The sequence below is a fragment of the Cinclus cinclus genome, chromosome 2, assembly GCF_963662255.1.
Source record: "Cinclus cinclus chromosome 2, bCinCin1.1, whole genome shotgun sequence".
In the NCBI taxonomy this organism is placed as follows: domain Eukaryota; kingdom Metazoa; phylum Chordata; class Aves; order Passeriformes; family Cinclidae; genus Cinclus; species Cinclus cinclus.
Genome location: NC_085047.1, coordinates 4,247,105 through 4,273,971, shown reverse-complemented (window position 1 = coordinate 4,273,971; position 26,867 = coordinate 4,247,105). Strand labels below are relative to the sequence as shown.

At 39.2% G+C, this 26,867-nt stretch overlaps 1 protein-coding gene across 4 annotated transcripts in view; it reads right to left on the bottom strand.

Annotated features, from left to right (window-relative positions):
* LOC134058192 (ephrin type-A receptor 6) overlaps window positions 1-26,867 on the bottom strand; it is a 363,450-nt gene that overhangs the window by 38,069 nt on the left and 298,514 nt on the right. For 3 of the 4 annotated variants that reach the window (XM_062515303.1, XM_062515306.1, XM_062515305.1), the window contains 3 exons: window positions 25,964-26,086; window positions 12,758-12,819; window positions 2,701-2,910 (listed from right to left, as the gene is read on the bottom strand). In XM_062515303.1, coding sequence (XP_062371287.1) covers window positions 2,701-2,910; window positions 12,758-12,819; window positions 25,964-26,086 — 395 coding nt within the window. Of the gene's footprint in view, window positions 1-2,060; window positions 2,064-2,700; window positions 2,911-12,757; window positions 12,820-25,963; window positions 26,087-26,867 lie in introns of all 4 variants that reach the window. The other variant, XM_062515307.1, reaches the window with a different exon arrangement.

The following is a 26,867-nucleotide window of genomic DNA, read 5'->3' as shown; positions in this document are numbered from 1 at the left end:
CATTTCCCTTATATCTGACTCGGTTGCTTTGAAATTTTCCCATTTACTACGTTTTTAGTTCATATCATAATGGTACACAGAATTTTCCCTCCTTAGTTTCAATGCTTTTGCATCTTTGAGGGGGTTCATGGTCAAAACAGATTCACCCTGGATGCCTGGCTGACACAGGGATGTGCCACCGGCCATCAGCCTCTGTGATATCCTCTCCTGCTGGACACGCTCCAGGTACCTGCTCAGCAGGTACCACTGGCAGGTCAGCACCTAGCTGCAGCCTTGGCAGGTTAGAGCAGCAGCTCTGAGGCACTTCTGAGTTCTACACCTACAACAGGCTCTCATGTCAAGCAGCTGGGTGAACAAACAGGAAAACAGGGATCATTTCAACAAAGCCTGCTCTACGTTTCAAGGAAGTCCTTCAGAACAGATAAAGGTGTTGGAACCCAGAAGCCTGGGAGTTTTGAGCTTTCTGTGCTTCCTGGCACTGACCCCCTAGAGAGCACTGCTTTTGACCTGAGGCCCTGGAGAAGGCTTCCAAATTTGAGTGATGGAGTTGGAATCACAGGTAAGTGATGGAGTTAAAGTCACGGGTGTGTAGTTAGAATGGGAGTGTGTGATTTTGCATAATGAAGGGTTTTAAAAATGGGCTTTTTAGAATATAGTAATAGGTATGGGACAAGATGGACATTCTTGGGTGTTGTCTCTTTCTTCTTCATGCTTTCAGGTAGTAGTTTCTGGTTGGACAGTTAGTGCTGCACTGCAGGTCACAGGGGTTTGGTTATTGGGTCAAAAGTATAAATAATATAGGTGTGAGCTTTTAATTGGACTGTTCAGTTTTAAAAGACCTTGTAACTATCTAAATTCACCACCATTTTGCTCGCTTTTAGCTGGTAGCCAGAAGTGTTGCAGAACTCTCTGTACTTTAGATAAGATTTAATAAACAACTGAGCCTGAACATGAAAAATTTGTATCTTTTGTGATTTAATCCTGATTCTGAGCCAAGGCAGAAGAAAAAGAAGACAAGCCACTAACATAAAGCAGAAAAAGGAATATGTCATGGCACTGTTTGTTTTTTTTCACAACACAGCACTTCCTGATTAAATGCAGCTCTAGCCATGATGAACAGGACAGGCACTAACTACACTGTAAAACAAATTGTTGTGTTGGTATCCAGCAGAAAATTGCAGGATAAATAGCTGAAAGCCTCCCATTATCATTTGGTATCTTTCCTGAACCTCAGTGGGAGAGGGACTGCCTGGGCTCAGGGCTCAGACTGTCCCTTGCCTCCTGTCCCTGGGGCACTTGGTGCCAGCTGAGCTCCTCACACAGCGATTAGCCAGGCTCAGCCCTCATGTGAGAACCTGCTAAGCTGCAGTGATGTCTATTTTCCCTTCCAAGCCTCTTACCCAGAAGCAGTGTGAAGCAAAAGAGGTTTTGAGAACTAAAGGAAGGAAATCTCTGCTATAAAGTAAAATTTGGGTCCTTTTTTCCCCAACTTGCATATTAAAACCAAAAGAAAATCTTGCAAAGTGACTTGTTTTTTCTCTAAGTCAGCTTGCAGTTCTGTATAGAACTTCTAAGAAATGGAAGTCGCAGCAAAATTATCAGAACACCTCTATTTTATGCCTAAACTAAAAGTGTATCTATATTCTATATATATAAATATATAAGATCTATAATCCCATTACAGTATCTACATTGAATTCAGTAGATGCACCACAATACTGCACAATTACTGCAGTGCAGAGAAATCAGATGAATTCCTTATTTTGGCTATGCATCACTTTTTAAAGTGAAATAGAAAAAAACCGGTGAAGTAAATTATTTAATGTTCATTTATCTTCTCTATTACAATTCTGTCACTGTGCCCTATCATGGGAATATACAAATTCTGCACATTTTGTAAGAGTAGTAATGAGAATGCACTCCTCCTCTGAAATAATTTAAGTGATAGATATGAAAGTTACTCAAAATCAGCTTGCAATTAGCTGTTGTGATAATAATTGGAGCTGAAATGTAGTTTGGTATCAGGAAAAAAATGGTGTACAGGGATTTGTGATTTGAACAAGCTTCTTCATGTTCAAGAATTTTTCACTTCACTGGAACCCCCCCTACAACACCACAGCCCAAAAAGACCCACCCCAACTCTCCTACCCAAGTCCCATTTGCCACTGTAGCACTTTATTCGCGTTTCATAAGGAATTAAGTGTCAATGAACTGACCTAAACCTTGCAAGGAAGGTCCTACATGACCAGTTAGAAGGTAAACGTCAGTAAAATAAAATTAAAATTCTCATTTATGAATGCAAGGTTTAACTGCATGCTTCCAACAGTGAAGCTGGCAAGATTCTGTCCTCACCCACCTCTCTCTTTTACAAACATATCCTTGTAAATGAACACAAACTGCCAGAAGAGGAAACAACGTGGGAAAAGACCCTCCACAGCCAGCAAAACTGCAAAGAAGAACGAAAAAGATCTCCCACTTGCACATTTGCTTCAAATAAACTTTTGCTGAAGTTTATTACACATCCCTTAGCCAAAAATCAACACAACTTCCCTTAGCACTGCCAGCGTGTTCACTGAATCCCATGACTGAGAAGGGAACAAAGCCAATTCCGACTGTTCTTCCCATGGCACGGACAAATCTGAAACTGGAATAAAAGAGGCACCAGGCAATCAGCTGTTCAAATTAGGTAAGAAAACTCACACTTGTGGTGTAGGCAGCTTCGGGGTCATCCTCCAGCACCCGTGACAAGCCGAAATCTGAGACTTTGCACATGAGGTTGCTGTTGACCAGGATGTTCCGTGCTGCCAGGTCCCGGTGCACGTAGCCCATGTCCGACAGGTACTTCATGCCAGAGGCAATCCCCCGCAGCATTCCAACCAGCTGGATCACTGTGAAGTGCCCATCGTGCTTCTGCAAGGGAAGAAACAACTCGGCTACTTCCCATTTATTTCATCCCAGTGATAAGAACCACAGCTCTTATTTAAAATGCTTTTGTCACCCATCCAGAGAAGCTGCCCACTTGCAAGCTTGTTTTTTCAAGAATTTGTGTTGCTTGGCAGTGCTTCCTATCACATCTCTCATTGTGCAGCTTATCCCCCCTTCCTCCACATTTTCACACATTTCACCATCTTCCTACTGACAACATTTAATTGCTTTCACACTTACTTACTACGAACGCCTTCCCCTAACACTATTTTTAGTACAAGAATGGGAAAGGACACAAAACTCTTCACCTATTACTCCATGGCCTCAGGATACAAAGAAACCTCTTTTTATTGTCTCAGCCTTGATTGTCTGCATTGAGGTACTGCTGTTACCTTGCTTTCATGGTATTTTTTGGGGGAGGGTTTGTTTGTTTTTTTAAAAAAAATCCCAAGATAACCTGAGAAGAGTTTGGGGCTTTAGCTCATGCTGCTTGTGCACCTAACACCTAATCTCTGAACATTAGATTAAAAAGGAGATTTGGGGTGAAATTCAGAAGTTTTGTAGCTTTGCCAAAATTTTCATGGCAGATTAAAGTTAAGCTCAGACCCATGAATGCATGGAAGTGCTTAACACCTTCTGAAAACCACTGGAGTTGAACACGTAAATAAGAGTTATAACATTAACTGTGCTTGCTCAGCTGGGCAGCCTTGCTGTGCCTCAGTTACTCCATCTGCAGCATCAAAGTTAACACTTCTTTATGTCCTGCATCAGATGTGGCAGTGAGGTGAGGACCTGCACAGAAATGTGACTGCAGGCTCTTTGTCTTGTTTAGGCCTGCCCTATCCACCATTCACAGCAGACTGCCTGCAGAAGTATTTTTGTGACCTCAACTGGCAGACATTTAGCTTCTCATGGATTATTCAGTGACCCAGGCTTTTTATGTTCACAGGAAGAGCCAAACAAAAACAACTCCTGCAAACAACTTAGCTTTCCATTTTCTCTTTCAGCGTTGGGCTACAGAGAAATAACAAGTTTTGATCAGCATTCAGGACACTTTTATTGCTTAGATCATGCATTTAAGCAAGATGATTTTTATAGGGGAGAAACTTACAGGAAGTTTAGCAAATTCATTAGATTCAGCAAAGCAACAGGCCGAACTATGCGTAGCTTTATCCCTGGTCAACAAAGTATTTCAACATTCCCACAATGATTCAATGATTTGGGGTCTATATCCAGCTAGTCAGGATATGAACATTTAAAGACTGACAAAAATCAGAAGGAAAACGGTAAAAAAAGATACCAACACACCTTGTCAGCTAGAAGATGTCTCTGCCTTATGATACTACTCAGCAACACTTGTATTAAAGGAGCTATGCCAAACACCACAACCACCTCCCAATAAAGTACATTTAATGACACTTCTTTGAAACCAGCTACTGACAACTGATTTAGAGCATTTTTTTTTCCCTTGAATGTGTCAGCGTCTTATGTCAGGGTAGTATAGCTTCTCTCTCAGATCTCCACACCGAAGTGGAGCCAGCTCTCCCCAGGTGATCAGGCCAGACCTTCCCTTGTTGTCACCATCAAGGCCACCTGTGAGCAGCTGGTTCTGCACAGGACACTCAGGTGAGGGTCAAGACACAACTGTAACGAGTCCCAAACTACCAGTGACAGGTGTTTTAAATAAACTCATTCCATCCAGCAGTTAAGCAAAGAGAGACAGAAGATTATATTCTTAACTACTCTGAGCTGCTTCCTGTAGAGGAAGGACAGGAATTCTAGCCAATATTTTTGTACTGAGGCCACATGGGATTTGCTTTTTATTTACTAATTCTAATTGTTCAATTGATTAAAAAATTACAAAGCTGGTGGTCAATAGTCAATCCTCTTCACACTCACCATGTATGGATTACTTTTTTCAGGTAAGTGTGGAATTAGGATGTGGAACAAAGTGCCAGCACCTAACTTCTGCAAAATGATGTTCAAGCCCCCCTCTACCCCCACAACAAAGCACCAAACTAAACCAACTCCTCCAGCCTCTAGATTTGACCTTCTCCTTATCCTCCTTACCAGCTCCATCTTTTCAACAAACCTCAGCCATCTGTAGCACCTCCCTTAACCTTTTGTCTTCTTGGATTGCAAGCATTCATTCCTCCTTTTTTAATTTCTGCCCTTTCAAATCTAGATCACGCTTGGCTGATTTTTCATAAAACATAACCTTTTGTCTGCTCTTTCCAAGTCTCAGTACCCCCCTTACCAGTGTAGCTGTAATGCCTGAGTTTAAAACAATCTCATGTTTTTTCCATTCTCTCTATCCTTCTTTCAATTTTTTTGGGTTTCTGCCTTGACACAAAAAGTTAAAGCTTCTTATCTTCACTGTTAAAGAAATGACAGACATGCTAAAGTACCAGCTGCAATTTTATTCTGTCTTCCTTCTCCTTCTGTGTATTTCTCAGAATCCTCTACTGCATCTGTTCTTCTCTCTTTTCTCAGTTTTCTTGGTTTTGTATATTTTCACTGCCAGCCTTGAAGTTGGACCAAATACATTTTTACTGTCAGCAGAAGAGTAATTTCTCAATCAAGTCTCCTTGTAATTACTTCTGCAGCAGTTTCCATGCCAGCTTACATTGTATCCCCTTACAATCTATAAACTGTTATCTTTCAATACATCAACATTTTTTTGGATATAAACAAATTGGGATACAGACTATGAGCTATATTTAACCTTTGGAAAATTCAGCTAGGTTGATGAAATTATAGCAGGTAGAATATGGCCTCATACTTTCAGCATTTTCTAAGTCCCCAGCTACAATCCTTTGGCAACTTTCCACTATCACTTCATTCAAGTTTAATTCACTTGGCATATAGGGAAATAAAATGCTCATCTGACTGATAGGATGGTTTTTACCCAGGGCTTTATTCTGATTCCCATAGCTTAGATTTGAAATATTTTTGATAGGATTCCCATTGGGCTGTTAAGGGTGCTAATCAATACTGGCAGCTATTCAGACCTCGGTGGACTCACCACATTTATCCTATCAGACCATTAAATTTTAATCAAGCATTGATGGCTTTGCTAAATAAACTTTCCTCAGCAGCTGGGTACAGATGCAATATCTGAGTAGTTGCTCTTGTATTCATGCAGTCCTTGAAAATGCCCTGAAAAAATGATTTTTGTTCAGCTACAGTTTGTTTTGAGACCCTTACATAACTGAAATATTCTCCTCATGTTACAGAACTTTCAAGAGCACTAAAATATAATGGGCTGCTGAAGAAGTTCAGTTACTCTAGGGGAGGAAGGAAGATATCCAGAGTTTCTCATTGCATTTTGCCCTCCAGTTTTCAGCTCCAGTGCCCAGTTTAATGCTTTTCAACAAGCCTGTGCAATTTTTCTTCTTCAGAAGGCTTTTTTCCATTTCAGTACCCAGTATTCTTTTGGAGATGTGGCCACTGGATTTTCCTGTATTGTTTCTGGAGTTCCATCTATTCCAAAATCCACTTCCTTATGTGCCAAATGAGTCAGAACGCTTCTAGGCCTTTATCCTCTGTGCAGGATTTGCTACAGGTCTAAATATTTTATAGCAGGTTATTTAGATCTCATTTTAGATGGAGAACAGCACTGAAAATGGTGTGTCTGTGTCTAACTTAGATCATACTCACCACTGACTTCCTACTGGTCACTGGGTGAAAGATGCAGTTTTTGTTATACATTTATTGTTACGGTTTTACCAGGCAAAGTAAATGGTGCAACTTTGTCAAGATAAATCTTCCAAAATTCAAGTTGCAGCTTAGTATTTCTTGGAAGTGTAACTCAGGCTTCGTACTACCATATGTGTGACACTAAAGTTTGTATTTTTGGTAGTAAATGAGGTCAGCTGCTAATTTCTTCTTCATTCAACTGTTGACAGAGTTCCATGCAAACTTAATTATTATTAATCGATTCCATTAATTCAATTAAATATAATTAGTTAATTTTAAATGCTAATGAGTGATCCTACGCAGAGTGCAGAACAGCCCTACCCCATACTCCTTTCCATCCAAATTCCATTCCCTCCACACAGGACGTAGCCAATACAGCAGAAATTTCATGGAGACCGTATTTCTCTGGCTGCTTACGAGGATCTTACAAGGATGTGAGAGAGTTTTAAGGCTTTACTGAAGCCGAAGTTTACAAGATCAGCTGCTTCTCCCACAGCCACAAAGCCTGAGCCCTGCTACAAAAGGAAACCAGATCTGTTTGACAGAATCAGCTCTTGACAAATCCGTGTTGGCTCACACTTATCTCACTGTTATCTTTGAGATGCTTGGACTTTGTTTGATAATTTGTCCCAGCAATCTTACAGCAGTTGACATTAAGCTGACTGGCCTGTAATTTATTGGCTTCTTTTTTCCTCTCTTCTAAAAGACATTCAAAATCCCTTCATTTAAAAGACACTGTCTCTGTTCTGATCTTCTGATTACTCATTCTTGACAAATTCATGAAGAGCACACTGACACAGTCCACATTACCTTTACAAATTCTTTTATTTATAATAAATTTCTTGTTGCTTGGTACTAAGAAGATCTACGGTATTTAATGTCTAATTAAGAATATCTACATATTAAAAATGCCCAGTGTTTCTAAACGAACTTCTCACAGCAGCATCAGAAATGATGTTTTATTTATCATCTAGGAGGGTAAAACATTGCTTGAGAACAAATGCAATCTTGGATCACTTAAATATATGCTGCTTACAATTTCATTATTAAGGGTATGCATTCTTTCAAATTCACTTTCTAATTCCTCAATCTGATTTTAGTTTTAAAAAAAAAGGTTTTTTTCCAGGTTTCCAGTGCAGATTTTCTCTTTTACAGACTGATTTTCTGAAAGCAAAATGTCATCTTTATCCTGCCAGGAAAGGAATGTGCCTCCAATAAATTCAAGTGCTGTGTGGGAAAGCAAAAGAAGGAATATTAGTTATGAGTTCCAATGGTGTTGCTTCTCTGAATGCAGATAAATAATAACAGGAACTGTTAAACTTAGGAAAGGCCATCTGGCTTTTTTCCCCCACAGCTCACTCTGTCTGGTGAGGCCACGTTAGATGGATATACAACACACACTTTACAACATTGTTTTGCAGAATTTGCTGCAAGTGTTCATTTTTGTCTTCTCTCCCCTTCCCCCCAAACTTGCTAAATGTGTCTGCCACAGCATCTAAACTGTAGCTGAAAAAAGGGTGAGTGTGATGGCAAAGCTGCTCTGCGAATACTTCATAATGATTACTGCAAGAAAGAGCAATATATCACAATATTTTCTCCATCTAGTAACACTTATCTTAGCCTCTGCTAGGCCAGCCTCAAGGGATTAAAACTTGAAGCTGAAACCCAGGGTTTTATTTGCTGTACAGTCTGCTGCAGTTGGTGCTCTAAGGCAATTAAGCATATTTCTTATAGACTCTTTGAAAGAAAAAAAAAATACACGCGGCAGCATTTTCACTTACTGTGCTGGCCTGTATATAAATCTAATCTAACTTTTTTTTTCCCATAAGTATTTTAATTTTCTGAAGTGAATAGAAATATATCAGCACCACCTTTTCAGTAGGAAGAGGAGAATTACAATGGCAAATAGTAACAATGAACAAAGCAAGGTGGTGCTGTGATTACCCCAGGTAAATACATCCCTTCCTTTTACAGCTCTGAGATTCACAAAGCTGGGGAAGACTGGAGCATCTTTCAAACCTGAACATCTCTGTCTGCCCAGCACACCTTGGACACTGAGCAGGAACAAAGCTCTGGTAGCCTGCAGCTGCAGAAAAATACTGGAAGAAGTTCAGTATTCTGGTGATATTCTTTGGTTCATTTTATGTGATTCTGTGTAGCCAACCACAAACCTCCTCCAAAAGGCAGTTTCCAGACATGCTCTTTTTCTGTATGTAAATCCATGCCCACACTGCCTGATGCATTAGAAGGTGAGCACAGACCACAGCCAGCACAGAGCTCTCCAGGAATCATTCTTCCCAAGAAGCCACCTCACCTCCTAATCACCCTGTTCCTCTCAGTGTGATGCTAAATCCAATTATTCTAGCTAAGAATGACCCCTTAAACGGAGCTGTGAAAACAAAATGAAGCAGGTGGGATTTTAACTTGAATAGCCCCATGAATCTGTGAGGCACAGACTTAGAGAGTGGGCTGAGTAGGGGACGGTGTGTAGGGGTGAAAAAAACCAACCTCGGGGAAAGGAATTTGTAGGAACTATTGCAGTCATCTCATAGGCTTGGGTCCAGCAGCCATCTCCAACCCACAGCAGGGCAAACTGCCAAACTGCTTGCAAAAAGGTTTTGTGGGTTTTCAGGTTTATTTCTCTAGCTTGTGGTTGTTATGCATCTCTCCCAGTTGCCTTTCATGTCGTCTCTTCTGCAGCCTGTGTCCACAAGCCCAAGCAAACACATCTGACTGCAACTACCCTGTCTAATCACTAACATCTGTCTGTCAGAGAGCTGCCCTTTCAGCCCTTCTTGCCTTTCTTATTTGCCTCCTATGCCTGCAGAGTAAGTGATTGCTGAGATCTCCATGACACGGGCAGGTGACTAAAACACAGACAATGTGTCCCATCCAAAGTCTGCGTGAAGCTGGCAACAGGAAATTTTACCTGGGTCTCCTCAATTCCCAAAGGTTAGCCGCTTTCCTTCCAAGCACCGATTTCCTCTATCTGGAAGCTGGTGGTGTAATGCTGAAAGAGGCTTCTAGCCCCTGAGGAAATTCTTAGCTGGAAACCCACATCCTTTTTCAGAGAAATCTCTCCAAGTGTTACCAGAAATGAAGCCACAAGAACCTCATTTCTGGTCAGACAACTGTTTCATTGACAGCATATTCCAGGTATACTTTTGTGGGATGATTAACCTACATGTCTCAATTTTACACGATGAAAAACTCCCAAGCAACACTACAAAAACCTGAGTTTCATATTTTGTAAATGACTTTTATGTAATTGCAAAAATAATGCAGTATTTCTGAGGAAAATTCAGTGTCAAGTGTATCCAGCAATTTACGATGTCTGATGATGCACAATCACTGAAATTAATTACCATCATCTTACAAAATTGGTTCTAATTAGCTGATGCCTTCCCACTAGAATATCTCTGAAGCAGCTTCATATTGCAAATCCATGGCAATATTTTTTTTTTTACCCAAAAGCTCAAAGTTAGCAGCCGGCATACAGGATACTTTGTGGAGTGGGGAAGACATAATTCAGCTGAGCTTGCTGTTAAATCCATAAAATAAATAGCAGAAAGTGGACACTGCTATCTGTAAAGCAAGGAAGTAAAGGCTATTTGGATTTTAGAGGTGAGAGATTAAAGGGTGGGGGCAGGCTTCTGATTCATGGCACAGCCTGTAGTGGCATGAAAGCAAGTATCTCACCATGGCTCTGAGGAGGGTGATGGCAAATGGAATTTTTCCTCTGGAATACCCTCACATGGCCCACCACAGAATCTCACTTTGCATTTGTAAGACCTATTTTTGCAGGCTCTTGGAGACAGGTGGAGGGATGTGCTGGGGAATTTTTGCCAGTTGTGGTATGTGGGGAAATATTTCTTAGGGTAAGAAATGGACTTTTTTCTCCTCTGTGTAAAAACACTTTGCACTGGAACAATTGATTCCTTTAAATAATAAGAAAGACAGACTATGTGATAAGCCCTTCCAAATCCCACAACATTTGTTATAGTCACTGAACGCCTTTCATTAGGATTGCTAAAGATAAAGCCTCTGCTTCTTTGTATCTTCACAAAAGCTTTTAAAAATGTGGACTTATATCTGCAGGAAACAACTATTATTAATGAAGCAGCTGGATTTCTTTTTAAATAGGTTACTTTGCAGCCATTTGCTCTGCTAATTATAAACAGAAATGCTGACATATATCTACAGTGCTTTGGGATGTTGAATATTATCTAAAGTACATTTAAAAAGCATTTTAGAAGAATAACCCGTATCTGAAGTATGAATTGAAGCTGCAAAATAATATACATGAAAAACAGCTGCAGAAATTATTAGCTCACATTTCCCCCAGCAGTTCTGCTTCCAAATATATCCAATGCAATGTGAGAAGCATTGCTCCACAGCAACAACATAATTCTGGTGATGCCACTTTCTATTAAAGTATCCTAATAAGTAGTAACTGTTCTGATAAATGAATGCATGTGAAATAAACCTGGAATATAGATATCACACCAAAGCAGTTCAGAGAAAGGTAATTCTCTCTCATGAATTATTTCAGGACTTGGTTCTATTCTCTTCTATGAAATTCTTCACACACACACACATACACACACACACACACGCAGAGAACAATGTTTCAGTCCCAGACAAATCTTCCTGGGGCCCTGCTGGATAATTACAGAGCAGGGAAGCTGCAGGTACTCAAATCAGGGCCAGTTCCTGTGCTGCAGATGGATAGAGAGATAAGCCAGAAAGGAAGGGAGAGTTAATTTTTAAAAATACCCAGTGTCCAAGACATGGATGATATCAAATGCTCCATTTTGAGAAATCAGCAAATTCTCACAGGAAACTGCTGGTATGTTTCTGACAACATAAGAGATATCTGTCGTGTGTCTTGACAATGGAAAATAAAAAATTGTTTGGGAGAGTCAGTGAGGAGGACAGCAAAGAAACGTCAGAGAAAAATTACTGAGGAATAGCCAAAGTGGAAAGATGAGTGTCCAGAGGTGTGTGTGACAATGGCTGTGCTGTTCTCTCAGGGCTGCATCCCCTGCTCCACACCCTCTTCTCTTGTGGCTTCCCCTCTTCCCAACAAGTGCTGCCTGCATGACTTTCCCCCCTCTCATGTAAATCCTTCTGAAGTGTTGGCTGCTTTTCCCTCCTGCTAATTCACTTTTTTTTTTTTTCTAACCAGTTCCTTCTTGCTGCTACCAAAGGAGAGCCTTCAATCCACCATCACCAAGATTTTCACGCTGTTATTTCCACAGCTCCCTGCTGAATATCTCTCCTTTGGGATGCCCCTTCAAACAAGTTCCCAAACCCACAGGCCCCTGACTTCCCACAAGCCCAGATTTACCATTCTGCAGGATGGAAATGGCAAGGCAGGGGGCACTGAGGGCTGGTGTTTACTTTTTAAGACAAATCTGAAATACTTGAGATTAAAATTATTCACACGGGGTCTTAGGTCAGTGGGTCTCTGGATCATTTCCAGGGGTTCTGTTAAAAATAGATTATTTTAGGATAAGTATAGCTCATGGGGGGAGGGGGGAAGGAAGGTCATCCTTTCCTTTTACATTTCCAAAAGAATCAAATACAAGTTTGCCAGCATATTAATGACATTTTCTGTAGCCCTTCTTTAATGTTTACTAAGGACCTTTGGGGGTTAATTAATGCCAGGACATTTCACCCATGAACTGTTTTCTAATACAATTTGTTAAATGCAAGTAGCCATAAATATTATAAATCAATTACTGAGTATATTCTACGCTTCACCAACCAAAAATATCATAACAGAGTATTTTTGAAGGTGATTGAGAAAAATGAACCACTTCCATAAGGCCAAGCATTTATGGTTCAATTTATCTTTTCTTTCACAAAAACACAATATGAAATACATTTTGCTAAATACAGGAACTACTTTTGTAGAAAAAATCAATTATATTCTGAAGTTTAAATCTTTTTTTCCAGCCGTGCTCTAATGTATTACTGTACCTCAGAAGCATACCCTGGGGAAAAGGTTTCTATTCTTCACTAAAAATCCATGAATAACATTAGGTAGAAATTAATTTGTGATAAATGATTTAAAATCTTAACCTAGAATGGCTTCTGATTCAAATGTCATCAGAAAATGGCACCTCACCCGCAGGAAGGAGTCAAGGGATCCGTTCTCCATGTATTCAACTACAATCATTACTGGTCTGCCTGCAAAACACCAAAGAGACACATTAGGATTATGCACAAATTATGGGGCTTTTACAGTTCCAGCTGTTCTGCAGAGGTTATTCACAGTAGCTGAATATATAAAATATTTCCAAAATTCTAACTGATATCGCAAAAGCAATTCACTGTGTTACTCCCTAAAAATTATTTTCTATGCTTTTTTTGTTTGGTTGGTTTTTGTTTTGGTTCTTACTGGATTAGCTGAATGCACATCATTCACTTTGGTGTATTCTTCCTTAAAAAAGATCAAAGAAGAGCCTGCTATCTCCAAATAGCAAAACTTGCTGTGTAATATTTTCAAATGTATCTGAATTAAGGCAAAACCCAACTATTCATAAGCCATGTCCAAGTAATTACAAACTTAGGGTCATCATTTTCCTCTCAAAAAAAATATCTCAGTGACTTAGGAACATAGGAGACGGATAGCATGGGCTGTCACAAAAAGAGCTCCCCTAGATATGTTGTGTGCAATGGGTGTGTATAATCCAGCAAAACTCTGAATCCATATGTTTGTAAATACCTAAAATATACGCAGTGTTTGTGAAATCAACTTTTTTCCTCAACCAGCACAGTCCCAGGGTGGCACCATATCCAAACTGAAGCAGAACAAGACATTACACTTTTTTCTTGAAAGTATATCCAAGTCTGAAGATACACTTTTGAAGCGTGTACTTAACTTAAACAGCACTCACTGCTGGTACCCTTTAAAAAAACAAGTGTTTGACAGGAGAGGGGCAATCAGGCTGCCAACCAGGCTGCACAGCAATTCTCAGAATTATTAATATCACAAAGCAGCCATTCTATTAAAAATATTAATAAATAAGAATGTAAAAAGATTAGGAAGGAGGTGAAAAGTCTTAGAATGGCAGACCTTTCTTTTCCTGGGAATGCCCATACCTTTTGGGGTTTGGAGGAAACCAGAACTATGCCAAGTGGTGACACTGTGAGTCTACCATTTCACTTCCCCAGTTTCACACTATCTGGGCTAATATTTTTCAAGCCCTAAAGAAGGGCTTTCATCACTTCTTTTATTCTCTTCTGATCAAATTATGTTTGTGATTTTTTTTTGGATGAGGAGGTGAGAAACAAACACATTGCTCAGGCAGATAAAGTGTACAAGGACATTTTGATGGTTCCAGCACCATTGTCCATTTCTGTTCAGTTTGCTTAATAGTGGAAGTGTTAATTCAACTGTCCACAATGCACAACATGCCACAGCCAGGCATTTCTTCTGAGCTGTTACAGTTAACCTTCAATCTAAAAAAGTGAATGATCCATTTCTGTGTTTGTGCCAGCATGCTGACCCAGAGATTTGGGTTCCTGGTGATGCCCATTCACAGGGCTGGTCTTTCTGTAGTTCCTATCAATATTCCCTCATTTCCTCTAATAAAATTTGTGATTATTTCTGTATTGTCTCTTATGTTCACATCTTCAATGAATAAAACACTTCATAGTTTTGTCACAATACTACAAATGTTTTTATGTGTGAAAATTCCCATATGCTTTGATAGTCTTTTTGGATAGCTCCTGGAAGTGTGAAGAATAACCAGCTTCCTGTTTTTTAACTGAATGTTTAGTCTCAGCTACTGATGTGCATCTGCCACCAAATCAAATTATATTAATCTGCACCCATTGGTTAAACCCTGGTTTTGCACTTTAAACTTAGAAGATACATCACTTTTAAGCTCCTAGAGATCAGAGCATTTTAAAAATTCATGTTTCCTTTAGTTCAGTTTGCTAATGAAGACTGGTTGTACAGCCCAGTCTCTTTAGTTTCAAACACACGAATGCCCCAGATTCCCTTACCTTTATCATTTCCTTACTGTCACAGGGCTGACACCTCCACATGAAAGGAAAATCCTATAATTTAGAGAAGTAAACAAATGGCAGCCTGATGCTAGAGAATCTTAGAGTGTGCAAAACCCTCTCGAGCAAGTAGTGATTTCTGAACTGATGCAGACAATTGCATTTTTCAATAAATAGGGGTGTAAAGCTGGCTTTCAGATGGCATGCTTGGTCTGGTGGAAGTTACCCAGAATTTTCTCTTTCTGGGTAAATCAACAACGGAAACACTTGTGTGGAAAATTTGCATTTGAAGGGAAGGACAAATGGAGCTTTGAAACAGCACCCCTGGTTTCCTGTGGGTAATCCTTTGGCACTTTACACTTTCCAGAAGCTGTAATGTTCTCTAGAGGTTCACAGGCTCTCACTGCAGCTTTTATGCTACTTAGATTCATACCCTTCAGCACAACTTGTTTTCATACTTGCTAAACAGAAATATTAATTCACTCACAAAATATTCCAACCTCCAAAAAACCCCACCTGTACTTCCTTTTGCTCAGACCCTATGCTCCTAGGTTAAAGTAACTATGAAATGTATTTATATGCATTAATCCATTTATATGCACTAATCCATTAATAATGGATTTAAATAAGAGATTTTGGTATTTTTTTCCACTGGACAATGAGGTTTTAAACCACTCAACTTGAATGACTTGAAATGACATGCTTTAACACAAAACCAGCTCTTCCAAATGACAGCACAGGAATGGCACTAAATACACCCCAGAAAAGCAGCATTTTTGTTCCAACGGGTTGCTGTATATCAGAAAATCAGCATATCATATATGATTTAGCATATCATCAATAAATTTATTCACTTAGGCTGATAGCTTCCCACTGACTCAGCCTGTATCACTTGCCATGCTACCTAAATTTCAAATGAAATTGAGGTGAGATTGTGTCAAGACACCACAATGTGTCAAGACACCATGAAAACAAACCTGGCTCCATCCCTTGATTATCTCAAGCAAAAATCTTTAATCTGGACACAAACCCAAATTCCAAATAATCCAGTCTTTAGTGTGACAGCACTTGATAAAAGCCACCTGATTTTGGCTGCAAGTTTAATGCATCCCTAGAGCTATTTATGTATTCCAAGCCAGACTGTGACACTGACACTGACACTTCTAGCCAGCACATTATTTGTCTTTGGAGCACCTGTGGATTAAAAATGTCTCAGCTGTTGTTAGGGTGGCTTGAAGATACTGTAAAAAACTCTGGTACACAGTAGAATCCAGTGGGAACTTTTATCATCAAAAGGGCAAGGTTTGCTCTGTGGCCAGAATGTTGTCATTTATAATAATAAATATAATTTGAGTCCAGAAAAACTTGTATGTGCTCGACCCCTGTACAAACACAAAATACTACTTTAGTTTTTAAAGAGGGCTACAAAACTGACTTTAAAAATAATACTGGGAGATTTCTAAACTGGTGTAACGTTTGCATCTAAATAAATCTTTCAAAAAGCCTATTGCTTTGATTATGAAGATTCACGTTGTTCTCATGGTACTGAGAATTATTCATCCTCAAAACAAGAACAGGAATGAATAGGTGGGAGCAGGGCAGAGAAGTCTCTGAGACAGAGAAGCAAGCTTTGATTATTTTATCAAGGATCAGGCTGATGCAATGCTGGAAGGCATTGAATTATTTTCCCAGGGTTGCTTACAGCACAGAAGATGGAGAATGAACAGGTCTAAGGACAAAGAGCAGCGGGATACAGATGGCAGTGAAGGCACTCCTGGGAGTGACCACGACATCCACAAATGGCTGCACCTCCTGGCACAGGAGCACACCCAACCTCCAGTGCAAAGAATTGCCCAGCCAAGGGCAGTGTTTCCACACGGATCCAGGAACAGGTACAGGTGAAGGATCTGAAGAACTGAGTTAATTTCAATTTTACAGTCAAGAGGCGCACAAGAGAAGGAATGGAAAAAGGACACTGGAAAAGGGGTCAGCAGAAGGCTTGGAACTAAGGAGGTAAAAATTGCAGGTGTTGCTGGAGGAGAGCACACAGCTTCTCCTTGGAACTGGGGGAGGATGAAATAAAAATGTTTGAAGATGGATCTGACAATCAAATCAGTCAAATCAGATTTGCAGCAGTTTTAGATGCTTAGCACTGCTGGATTGGGGAGTACTGTGAGAAAAGAGACTTTTTAAAACAGAGGAATTATAGAGTGTCCTGAGGCAATAGGTTTGAACCCTAAATATGGGTTTTACACACCACGTACAGCACATTTATAATTTGCAGCACGTTATAACAGATGTATCATTTTACTACATAATTAAGATAACAACATGAAATAATAACTGTATTTATACATGACACACACACTGATACAATCCCCACATCTCTGTTCTCAGATTTTTTGTGAAAGGATAAATAGTCCCTCCCCAGACACGTGTGGGATATTGTCTAAAGCAGTTTTCCCTCCTTGCACTTGGAGTAACTGGCTCTGTGAGATTCCAGAGACTTCCATTTCAGAGTTCTAGCATCTCAGAGAGCCACACTGAACACACAAGAGCAGTGCTGAGGCTTGGAATGATGCAGGAAAAGGACAGCAATTCGATTTATCACAACTGAGATGAATATATAGAAGGTGCAGGGGCTGTTCACTGTTTTGAGGCAACTCCCACCTTGTGACAAGAGGCTGACTGGTTTTGATAACTTTCCCTAAGAAAGTTCTTCACTGGAGTTCTCCCACTCAGCTATACTGCACTGCCAAACAAAACCAGAGAAAATGACAAACAACCTGTTCTGATTTCATGCTGCCTCAGAATATGCTGCAATTTTGTATTTTCCATTGATCAATCTGCTTGACATTTTTTTTAACAAGCAGGAATGCAAAAAAAAAAAAAAGAAGAAACCTACCATACATTGCCAAATAGTGTAAAATACCGATTAAATCTAAAATTCACATTGTATATATTTTCAGTTCTCTATTTTTTCCCCACGACACAAGATTTTGATAGCATGCAATTTAATTGAATGCCAGAGTGATGAATAAGGAGGAGAATCTGAAGTGTCATATCAATGACAAAATATTCAGCTTGTTGTCTCCGGGTGTCATTTTAAATAATGCAGCAAAGCCTCCTTTAATGAATGCTTTATGTAAGATTAATCCTCCAAAAAGAATAGTTAGCACATGTTCTTTTTCTACAGACTTATAATGAAATCTCTAATACCAATTATGGGAATAGATTTGTTAACATAAACACATAATACTCATTCTTTCACTTAAAACAGCACAGGTTGGCACCCGTTCCCTGGTTCATATTAGAAAATATTGCTCCACCACTTCTGCAGATCAGAATCCACGTGGCTCAGGAAATCACCTCCCTATCAGGCATCTTTTCATTCCAAAGCCATGTTCTGCTGTTGGCTGCCCAGGGATTTATCTCCTGCTGAATCCAGAGAGATAAGACAGCCCCAAACACAGGGGTGCACCCTTAAGTGAGGGCTGTGCCTTCCACACTCCCACAGCACTCAGAGCACCCCCAGGGAATCCCAGGGGAATGCCCAGACCTTGGGAGGCACTCCTGGAGCTCACACCTGCTCCATTCATTACACACTCCTTCAAATCACAGAGCCACTGGCCATGGCACTGAAGCTCCTTTTCTCCTGTCACGACTAAAACTGCATTTGTATGCACCAGAAAGGAATTAATTTCAGTGAATAAAAAGCATTTTTCCATAATACAAAACAGGTAGAGGAAAAAAAAAAGAAAGAAAACTAAAGATTATGAAAAAAGCAGTTAAAAATAAGTCTGCCACTTTGCATTTCTGGTTTTGCATTGTTAGCCCACATCAATTCACATGGAGCCAATGCAAATTTTACTGCAAGACACCACACACTTGAATTATTGACTCACATGGCAGAAGGTCCCTGACTGAGACCTGTGTCCAAGCAGCCTCAAAAAACAGAAGTTGCAGTTCCAAACTCCTTTTTGAGAATTTAGAAGCCCAGAGTTTGCAAACAGGATGGGATAACATATTTACATCCTGCTGCCACAGGAAACCACATGGATATAATCTATTTATCTTGTTGCTAGAGCATTTTGGGTTTCCTCATGTCTATATACCAAATATCGTTAGTTAAGTTGGTTTATTCAGGGGAAGACACTTCTGCAAAATCAATTGGTAACAATTCCAACCACATGAATGACCATAAGATACTGTTTGAATGTTGTTAAGGTATGGCCACACAGTTATCTATCACTGAAGATTTATTGTATCCCCACAGTCTGAAAATATTTCATAACATAAACCTGTTCTCTGAGCTGTTTTCCTGCAATCATACATTAAATGCTTTTCCACTTACTTCCCACTGCGACCCACTGGCAAGAATTTATGCCCGTTGGTATGTTTTGGAAGGCAGGAGAAGTCTGTATGTATTTTATAAATTACCTTCTCAAACCTTCTGGCCCTCCCCTCGTGTTGCATGCAGCACTGCAAGTGGCTCTTCTGGCTCCTCACATGACAAAGGGAGAATGTGCTTTGGACAACAGAAATTTGAGCAGTCCTGCTGCTCCTGCAAACCCTAATCCACATCAATCCTCCCCTGTGCCTACAGAAGATATTCTGGAAGACTTTGAGGAAAGGAAAGTGGAACTGCAAAGAGAAAGCAGCTATGTTGTTTCCATTATTTATTTTCTGATCCTTATCTTTCCATTCGAGAAGCAAGTGGAATGAGGGATAGAGTAAAACCAGAATAAATAAGATTTTTTTGTCACTTGTGGGTTGGGTAGGTGAGAGAGAAATAATGGCTAAAATTATATTACAGAAATAGAAAAACTGGCACATTTGCTTTAGCACTGAAGCAAAGAATAAGAACAAAAAAAAATCATAACAGATAATGCATTCTGTTCAGATTCAGTTTAAGAGAGAGACTTTTTCCCAGTTGGATTAACCAAAACAATCCACTATAGCTGTTTTATAACTGAAATTCAGCATATTTCACTTAATCTAATGACACCTCACCCTGAAGCTCCTCAGAGTTCATACCAATCCACATCCTCCTGTGGAAAGAGCAAGGGCTGTTCTTTGGTTCAGAGTTAGACCACAGAGTCCAACTGCACCAATGATCAATTGTTCTGCTGACCCCAGAGCACGTAAAGGAATTTAAACAGTGTGAAATCTGTGCATTGGGGACTTCTGCACTTCATATTCAGTCTGCCACGATTCATAACAAGTTCTTAGGGAACACAAGAAGCAAATATTACTTAATCTCTGTTGTGAATTTACCTATTATCATTGGGGCATTATATTTAGAAGCTGTAAGCTACAATGTAAATTTGAAAAGGAGTAAAATTTAAAAACAAAAAGGTATACATAAGCATACATATTGACAATGAAACAGGTTTTTGTGCTTTCATAAGTATAATGATGTGGTTAAGGTATTACTTCAATACTATTCTAAAACGTTATTTGTTGTTGATTCAATATTATGCCTAATTGAGAAGTTTATAAGATTCTGACATGACTTTAGGATACCATTTGTGTATTTTTCCATTTACTATTTGAGCTATTTTGCCCCATCCACTTTACCCTACACAAAGATTGAACATCTGAGATACCACTGAGCTATAAAAACTCATGATCCACCACTCTTCCTTTATGAGCAAGGCATCATTTCTCATGTCCAGAAGTTAATGGAGGTCACACATCAACACTCCTGAAGGTTCTGAAACTCACAAAGGAACCTTTGGTTGTAATGTGTGAGCTGCTAAATTCAAAATTAAGAAAACAAAACATCACAAGTCAGGGCTCCAACAAATACATGATTGCCTGGACCTAACATTGTGCTATTTTTGTTATCTCCTGGGGTTTTTCATAATTTCTCTTTGAGGGTTTTTACCTTCAGAACCTGAAGGCACACACTGTCAAACTTCTCCCTCCAACTCTGATTCTGTGTGTCACAGAGAGGTGACAGGATTGTCTAGTCTTCACCAACTGCATGAACCACCTAAAAAGGCCTTTTAAATACCATCTGTGCAAAGTTCAGATTTAGGCACATTATTTCCCATACTCAGTTGGGCCTGGGAATGCTACTTCAGCAAGTTGAATTTGGTAAGGGCACAGTGGCTTCCTACTAAAACAGACCAAAACCATTTAACCATAATTCAAGTTAGTTGTTTCTTCTGCCTCCCAACTCACAAAAATGAACCAGTTCTGATTATGTTTTTACATTCAGTGTTTTACCACTGGAAAAAAAGGGAGTTCAGTTTTCTCTTAATCTTGCAACAAAGAAAATCCCTGTGCATCTCATTTACAAATACACTTCTGTGTATATCTGTCAGGCTCCTGCTCTCCTCTTCATATCTTTCTGCTTCTGTTAGTAAGGAACAGAAACTTGCTTCAGCTAACATGCTTGTAACAAGAAGTTTCCACATTTTCTGTAGTCAGATTTTAAAAATATGCAACAGTAGTGTATATTATGTAAAAATGACCACATATGCAAATACTTTTTTCTGAACTTCTACGATTTAAATGTTTGGAATTGTTTACCATGACCACCTGAGCATGAAATGAGACATTCAGCAAGGTCGAAGAATGGAAACCTCATTTTAACTTGTCCTACACTCAGAGCTTAATCCCAGTTTTACAGTTCAATCTTAACCCAAAATGATCAGCACAAAATACGTTTCTTTCAGTATTAATGCTACCTGCTCATCCTTATTCTGATTCTGAAGTACTCCCTGTCTGCCTAATGGAAAAGTCCATCTAAATTTGAACTTCTGTTCTCAGAAAATACATGCCATTATGTATTAGTTATAGGGTTTAAAAGCTGAACAATCCAGTGGAACAATGTTGAGGCTGGAAAGAATAAATTAGAAGAGTCATTTGGCTCAGGTATCCCAGGAAATGCACATGCAATAGAGGAATCAATTTGTTAGTCACTGGAAAAGGATAAGCAATTTTAATTTAACAACAAATACAGAAGTGTAGATGCTGGAATTCAGAGTAAAGAAAAATGCATTACTGGGGGGGAAAAAAGTTACTTTTCTCATTATTGGAGTACTATAATCATAGTTGAATTCACTATGCACAATTGCTCCTTGATGGTTCTTGCTGAGTAATTTTGTTCAATAAGGGTCTGTCAATACAATTTGCTTTCAAATGTCAGTTCATACAATATCAAGAATAATGGGCTCACTCAGGTGCACTTGGAAATTGTAATAAAATATTAATTTTGGGCAAAAGAAAACTGATAATCATCTAGTTTAGTACTCTACAATTATGCCTTAGTTTTTTGAGGAGCTCCATGGAATAAATGTGAACATTGTGTTAGACAAAGAGCCATAAATAACTAGGTAGTAAAACACCTCTGTAGAATGTGTTTTTTTTGAAGAGGAGTCAGGAGAGCAGTGAGCAAACCATCCTGTATAACTTCCAATTTCTGGAAAGTAAATGCATGCTCAATTTCTTGCATGCAATATATCTTTTTGAGGTTCACAAAGGAAGCTTGTTTCATCAAGCCAAATGTCTTTGCTTCCGTTTCCCCTGCAATGTCAAGGAGCCTCATAGTTAGCCCTCACTAATTAAGTGGCAGGAAATAACTGATGGTCACACTTAATTAAAAAGTCACATCAGGACACTGTCATTGAAGCTTCAGAGAGGAGCTCTTTGAGTGGAACAGGGGGCAGTGGTCCAGCTGCTGACCACGTGGGGAGATGATATTCACAGAGAGGAGTTCATGGCAAGAATAATTTTGATGGTTCTCCCACCTCTCCTGCTAATGCAGTTTGAATGTGGAACAGTCTGAAGGAGAGGTTTGGCTGACAGAACCTTTCCATGGTTGCTCATAGCCTTGCACCTACCTCCAGTTCTTGCTGACAGAAAAACTCAGAGAAGGAGTTTAGCTTGAAAGGAACAGTAGGAGAGGTATTTGCTTTCCCTCTTTTCCTTTCCAGCTCAGCAAGCTGAGCAATCTCTGTCTCTTCAAGGGCAGTGAAGCTTAGTGCCTGTAACTTCTGCCATGCAGCAGCAAACCCTTCACAGTCACTTCAGCCAGGAGCTGCAAGAGCAGCGAGCTGAGAGTCTCCCCAAAGTGGAGCAAAGTACAGGGCGATTGGTTTGGAAGAGCTGAAATGGGAAGAGAGAGATGCAGCTCTGGCAATTTACAATTTGGGTTTTTATAGTGTGTGTGTGTGTGCGTGTGTGATGAAGGAAGCTTCCACAGCTTGTGCCCGTGTCGGTATGATGAGGAGTGTACATGCTAAGTGGTTTAAGTATTCCATTTAATATATGCAAGGCCATCACTTGAGAAAAAGTACTTATTGCTCATGTGAATCCACCTGTCATTGCAGACCTACATCAGCTAAGTCATGTCAATTTGTACTGCTAACAGGTGGAATAATGAGGAATGAAGTAATTTGTGACATAAATGATAGCTAAATAAAAAGGATTATATTGTCTGCAAATGGGCTTGTTTTTGCAAGAATCTAGAATAAATTTTGCAGGCCTGCCTACAGTTTTGCTTCTGGTGAAACTGCTGTACAGCAGTGACAGACTTCTGATGTAACTATCAAATATAAGCACTGTTGCTTTAGAAATTATGTCTAGGCTTAAAAAAATACACACATTTGAGACAATCTATTTATGCAGAAAGATGTAATGCCTCATCCCAGAAGCATAAATTAATCTTTAGGTTGGCTAAATGGGAATACCTTTACATAAGAAAATCTCTGCACAGTGTAAAAGCTGCATTACACAAAACTGAACATCAGCTTTCAATGCAACAGTAAAAGAAACACACTCCTCTCAACTACTGAGATTAAAGTAGAAAGGGAAAAAAGGAAACCAACAGCTGCATGGCCCTGCCAAGCTGCTTTCCAGACCCTTATTTATAGCAGGCTTTCTAGTTTAGTTCTGTGTTTCATTAAAACATCTATGGCAAATTTTGTAGAAAAAAAGATCTGAAATCCTTTTGTCTTTAGTAAGTACATTTTCTGAGTATTTGGAAGGGAATCTGCCACTTAGCTTGAGTTAAAGGTTTTGGTAAATAAAAAGCATCTCATTATCTTTGTTCCCAATGACTCTAATAGCAGAATAATGCTGGCATTTTAAGTCTCCCAAGTAGTTAAATTAATTGAAATCTTACCCATAACCAATATCTGAAACAATAGATTATAATTCTGCAGTTATTAAATGTTAAGTACCTCTGTTAGGCTTATGAGACCCCAAGCATCTCCACTGTATCATGCATAGCAAGAGAGTCAGTTCTGAATCTCTCATATCCCAGAGCAGCATCTTGTCAAGACTTTTTTTTTTTTTAAATGTGTTGGATTTTTTTTTTTTTTTTTGCTCACATGTCAAGCAAAACTGCTTTTGGCAGTTTAGAAATGGAAAGGGCATCCCCTGGTCAGCTCTGAGAAAAAAAGAGACAATTCAGAATCCGTATCATGCTTAATACAAATGCAAATATGATAAAGTAAAAAAGGAAGAATTAAATAGCAGCACTACAGGTAAGATTGTTGAGATGCACTGTTAGCAGCAATTTCTGACCTGTACTTCAGAGCTTCATGCCACCTGACCCCCCACATACATTCTTTCTCAAAGGAACACATCTCATCCATTGATTTATCACAGTTTTTCATTGCCTTTCAGCTACCTGAAAATCTTCCCTTCTCTGGGGTTGCTGCTTTGCTCACTTTTTTTTTTTTTCTCTTTACATGATCAAACGACAACATTTATCTCCATTAACTTGTGAGGATATCAGTTACACATCATGCAGTTGCATTTCCATTTTTTTCCCATTTTCAATGTTTCATCAGATTGAATCAGAGCTATTAGTAAAAGACATTTAATAGCAAGGCATTATGAATGAGTTTCATTAAACAACCTATGTTTAAGAGCTTTAAGTCTATAAGATCAAAAGCTTTGCAAGCACTCAGAAAACAACAGTCCTGAGGATCTTACAAAATTAACTTGTTGGTAGGGAGGTAGTTTACAAGCTAGTTCATGAATTTGAAACAATTTGTAATTTTATAGAATCAGTGGGATGCTCTACATAACACTGTATTCAAAACATAGAATTTTATGGGGCCTGAACCTTAGTTACAGGTACCACCTCATTGTGATGCTGACTCCCACAACACCTAAGGGCTATCAAACACTCTGAGATGTCCCATGGAGAAAAAAATATGGAAAGTATTTCCCAAATTGTTGACAAAAGAAAACCAAACAGTCATAAGAAAAGAGATCAAAGCTGCTGAGATGCTCCTATTCAAAGAAAGCAAAGAAATAAATAATAGCACTTGAAAGAAAAGTAAGAATCATCTGGAAATTAGAATTACTACAGTAGTTAAAATGGGAAGAAGAAGTACAAGAACGTACAGAGAAGTGCAAGAGTTTCTTTTGTACAGCAAGTCAATAACATTATGTAATTTTTCCAATTTCCCCCCTCTTTTTACCAGAAGAGATTTTTTTTTATTTCAAGAAAAACTTTTAAGCAGCACTACAGATAACACAGGACGTCCAGAAAAGATACCAGCCTGACATTAGCCCATGCACCGATCCATTTTTAAACAGAAATATGTAGTTTGGAAAAACACTTTGATTCAGTTTTAACCATAGTTACATGTATTTACTCTTCATTTATTACTTTTGATGGAAGGTGGTGTTTAATGGCTCCAGAAGAGACTGGATAACACAGTAGCCTGTCTTGGAAAGGATGCCTCTAACCTGTCCTCACTCATTTAAAGAGAATTACAGGAGTTCAAATCATGGTAAAAGTTATTTAAAGAAAAAAAAAAAAGAAAAAAAGAAAAAAAAAAGACATTTTCATGAGACACAGTTTGCAGCTACCAAAGCACACAAAGGTTTCAAACACCAAATTAATACATAATTAAGTTCTCCCTTTCCAAATTTGTTTTGCTTCCATGTTTTAACCAGGGAATATAAATTTTTAGGGAAGAATCACAGAGTCACAGAAATTCTGAGATTTTACAGTGGCATGTTTAAAGTTCTCCTTCTTTGGTGCACACGGACATGCTTCATGAAATGGATGATTAGTGGCCTTCTCTTCCAATATTTAGGTTGGCCACTTAACTACAGACCAATTTCTCAGGAATTCTCCCTCCCATTAACTCAGGAAAATGGCACATTCTCAAGAAATTATTATTTTTTCCATTTCCTTTCGGTTTGGCTTTTCATTGGAAAAGACACCTGAATCTCCTTGTCTGACTAATAACAAATTTCATTTCCCTGAGATGCGTGGAGAGATGGGGCAGAGAGTGAAGAGAAAAAAAAAAAAAAAAGTGTGGGAACAGGCTGGAATACCTACCAGAGGAAATGCTGGGGGGTAAAGATCCACCCCCTGCCACTGGATGTGAGGCCAGGATGCTATTTAAAAATCCCGCCCTCAGGAATCTCGAAAGAGACTTCACCCCAATGGTCGGAAAGGATCCTTTCAAAGAAATAAAAATGATCATTAATCAAATGACTTGTTCACTGGCTGAAAAAAGAAGTTGATTGTTTAAAGAAAGAACAACCAAATCTCTGCAGAGTTAACAGTGGTTTCATGGGAACAGATCTCGCGAAAAACAGTTAAAAGCCTTTGTTTGCTTTTTAACCAAGTCATGCAATACACAGCTTTAACCAGAAAAAAATTTCTGCATAGTCTACAAATGGAGATTTCCAGCTGTTCTGGGAGCAACAGAAAAATTTGGTGTTTCAACAGCAAACTGCACCTGTGGAACACTCATCATGCATTCCAACTGACTCCACCATAGAGGTATGGTCCAATTCTAGGCTGAATCAAAGACACCCCAGCAGAGTTGAGGCTATACCAGCAAAGCTGTTTTACACCAGTATTTTAAAGCCACCTGGCAAAAGCCACGTCAGGCAAGAGGCAAAGGGGAGCCAGAATTTGCAGCTAAAATAATGAATTCTGTGTCAAGGCAGCTCCATCAGCCAGAGTTTCTTCACACCTCTCAACACCTGTCAGTATACTGATACAGGCAAAAACCAGGAGTTAGGATGATGCCTTAAGATTTTTAGCTTTTTCATGTATTTTTCATATAATTGTAACTTTTTGATTTTAGGCAATGTGGACATGGTCCCTTTCTGCTTTGCTCTCACCAGAAGCTCAACACATTTTATGCTTTCAATATAATAAACTGTACATTCTTCTCATGGCCTACATGTATGGTTTTATTCCTGGAAACAATAATTATCTCATACACCTC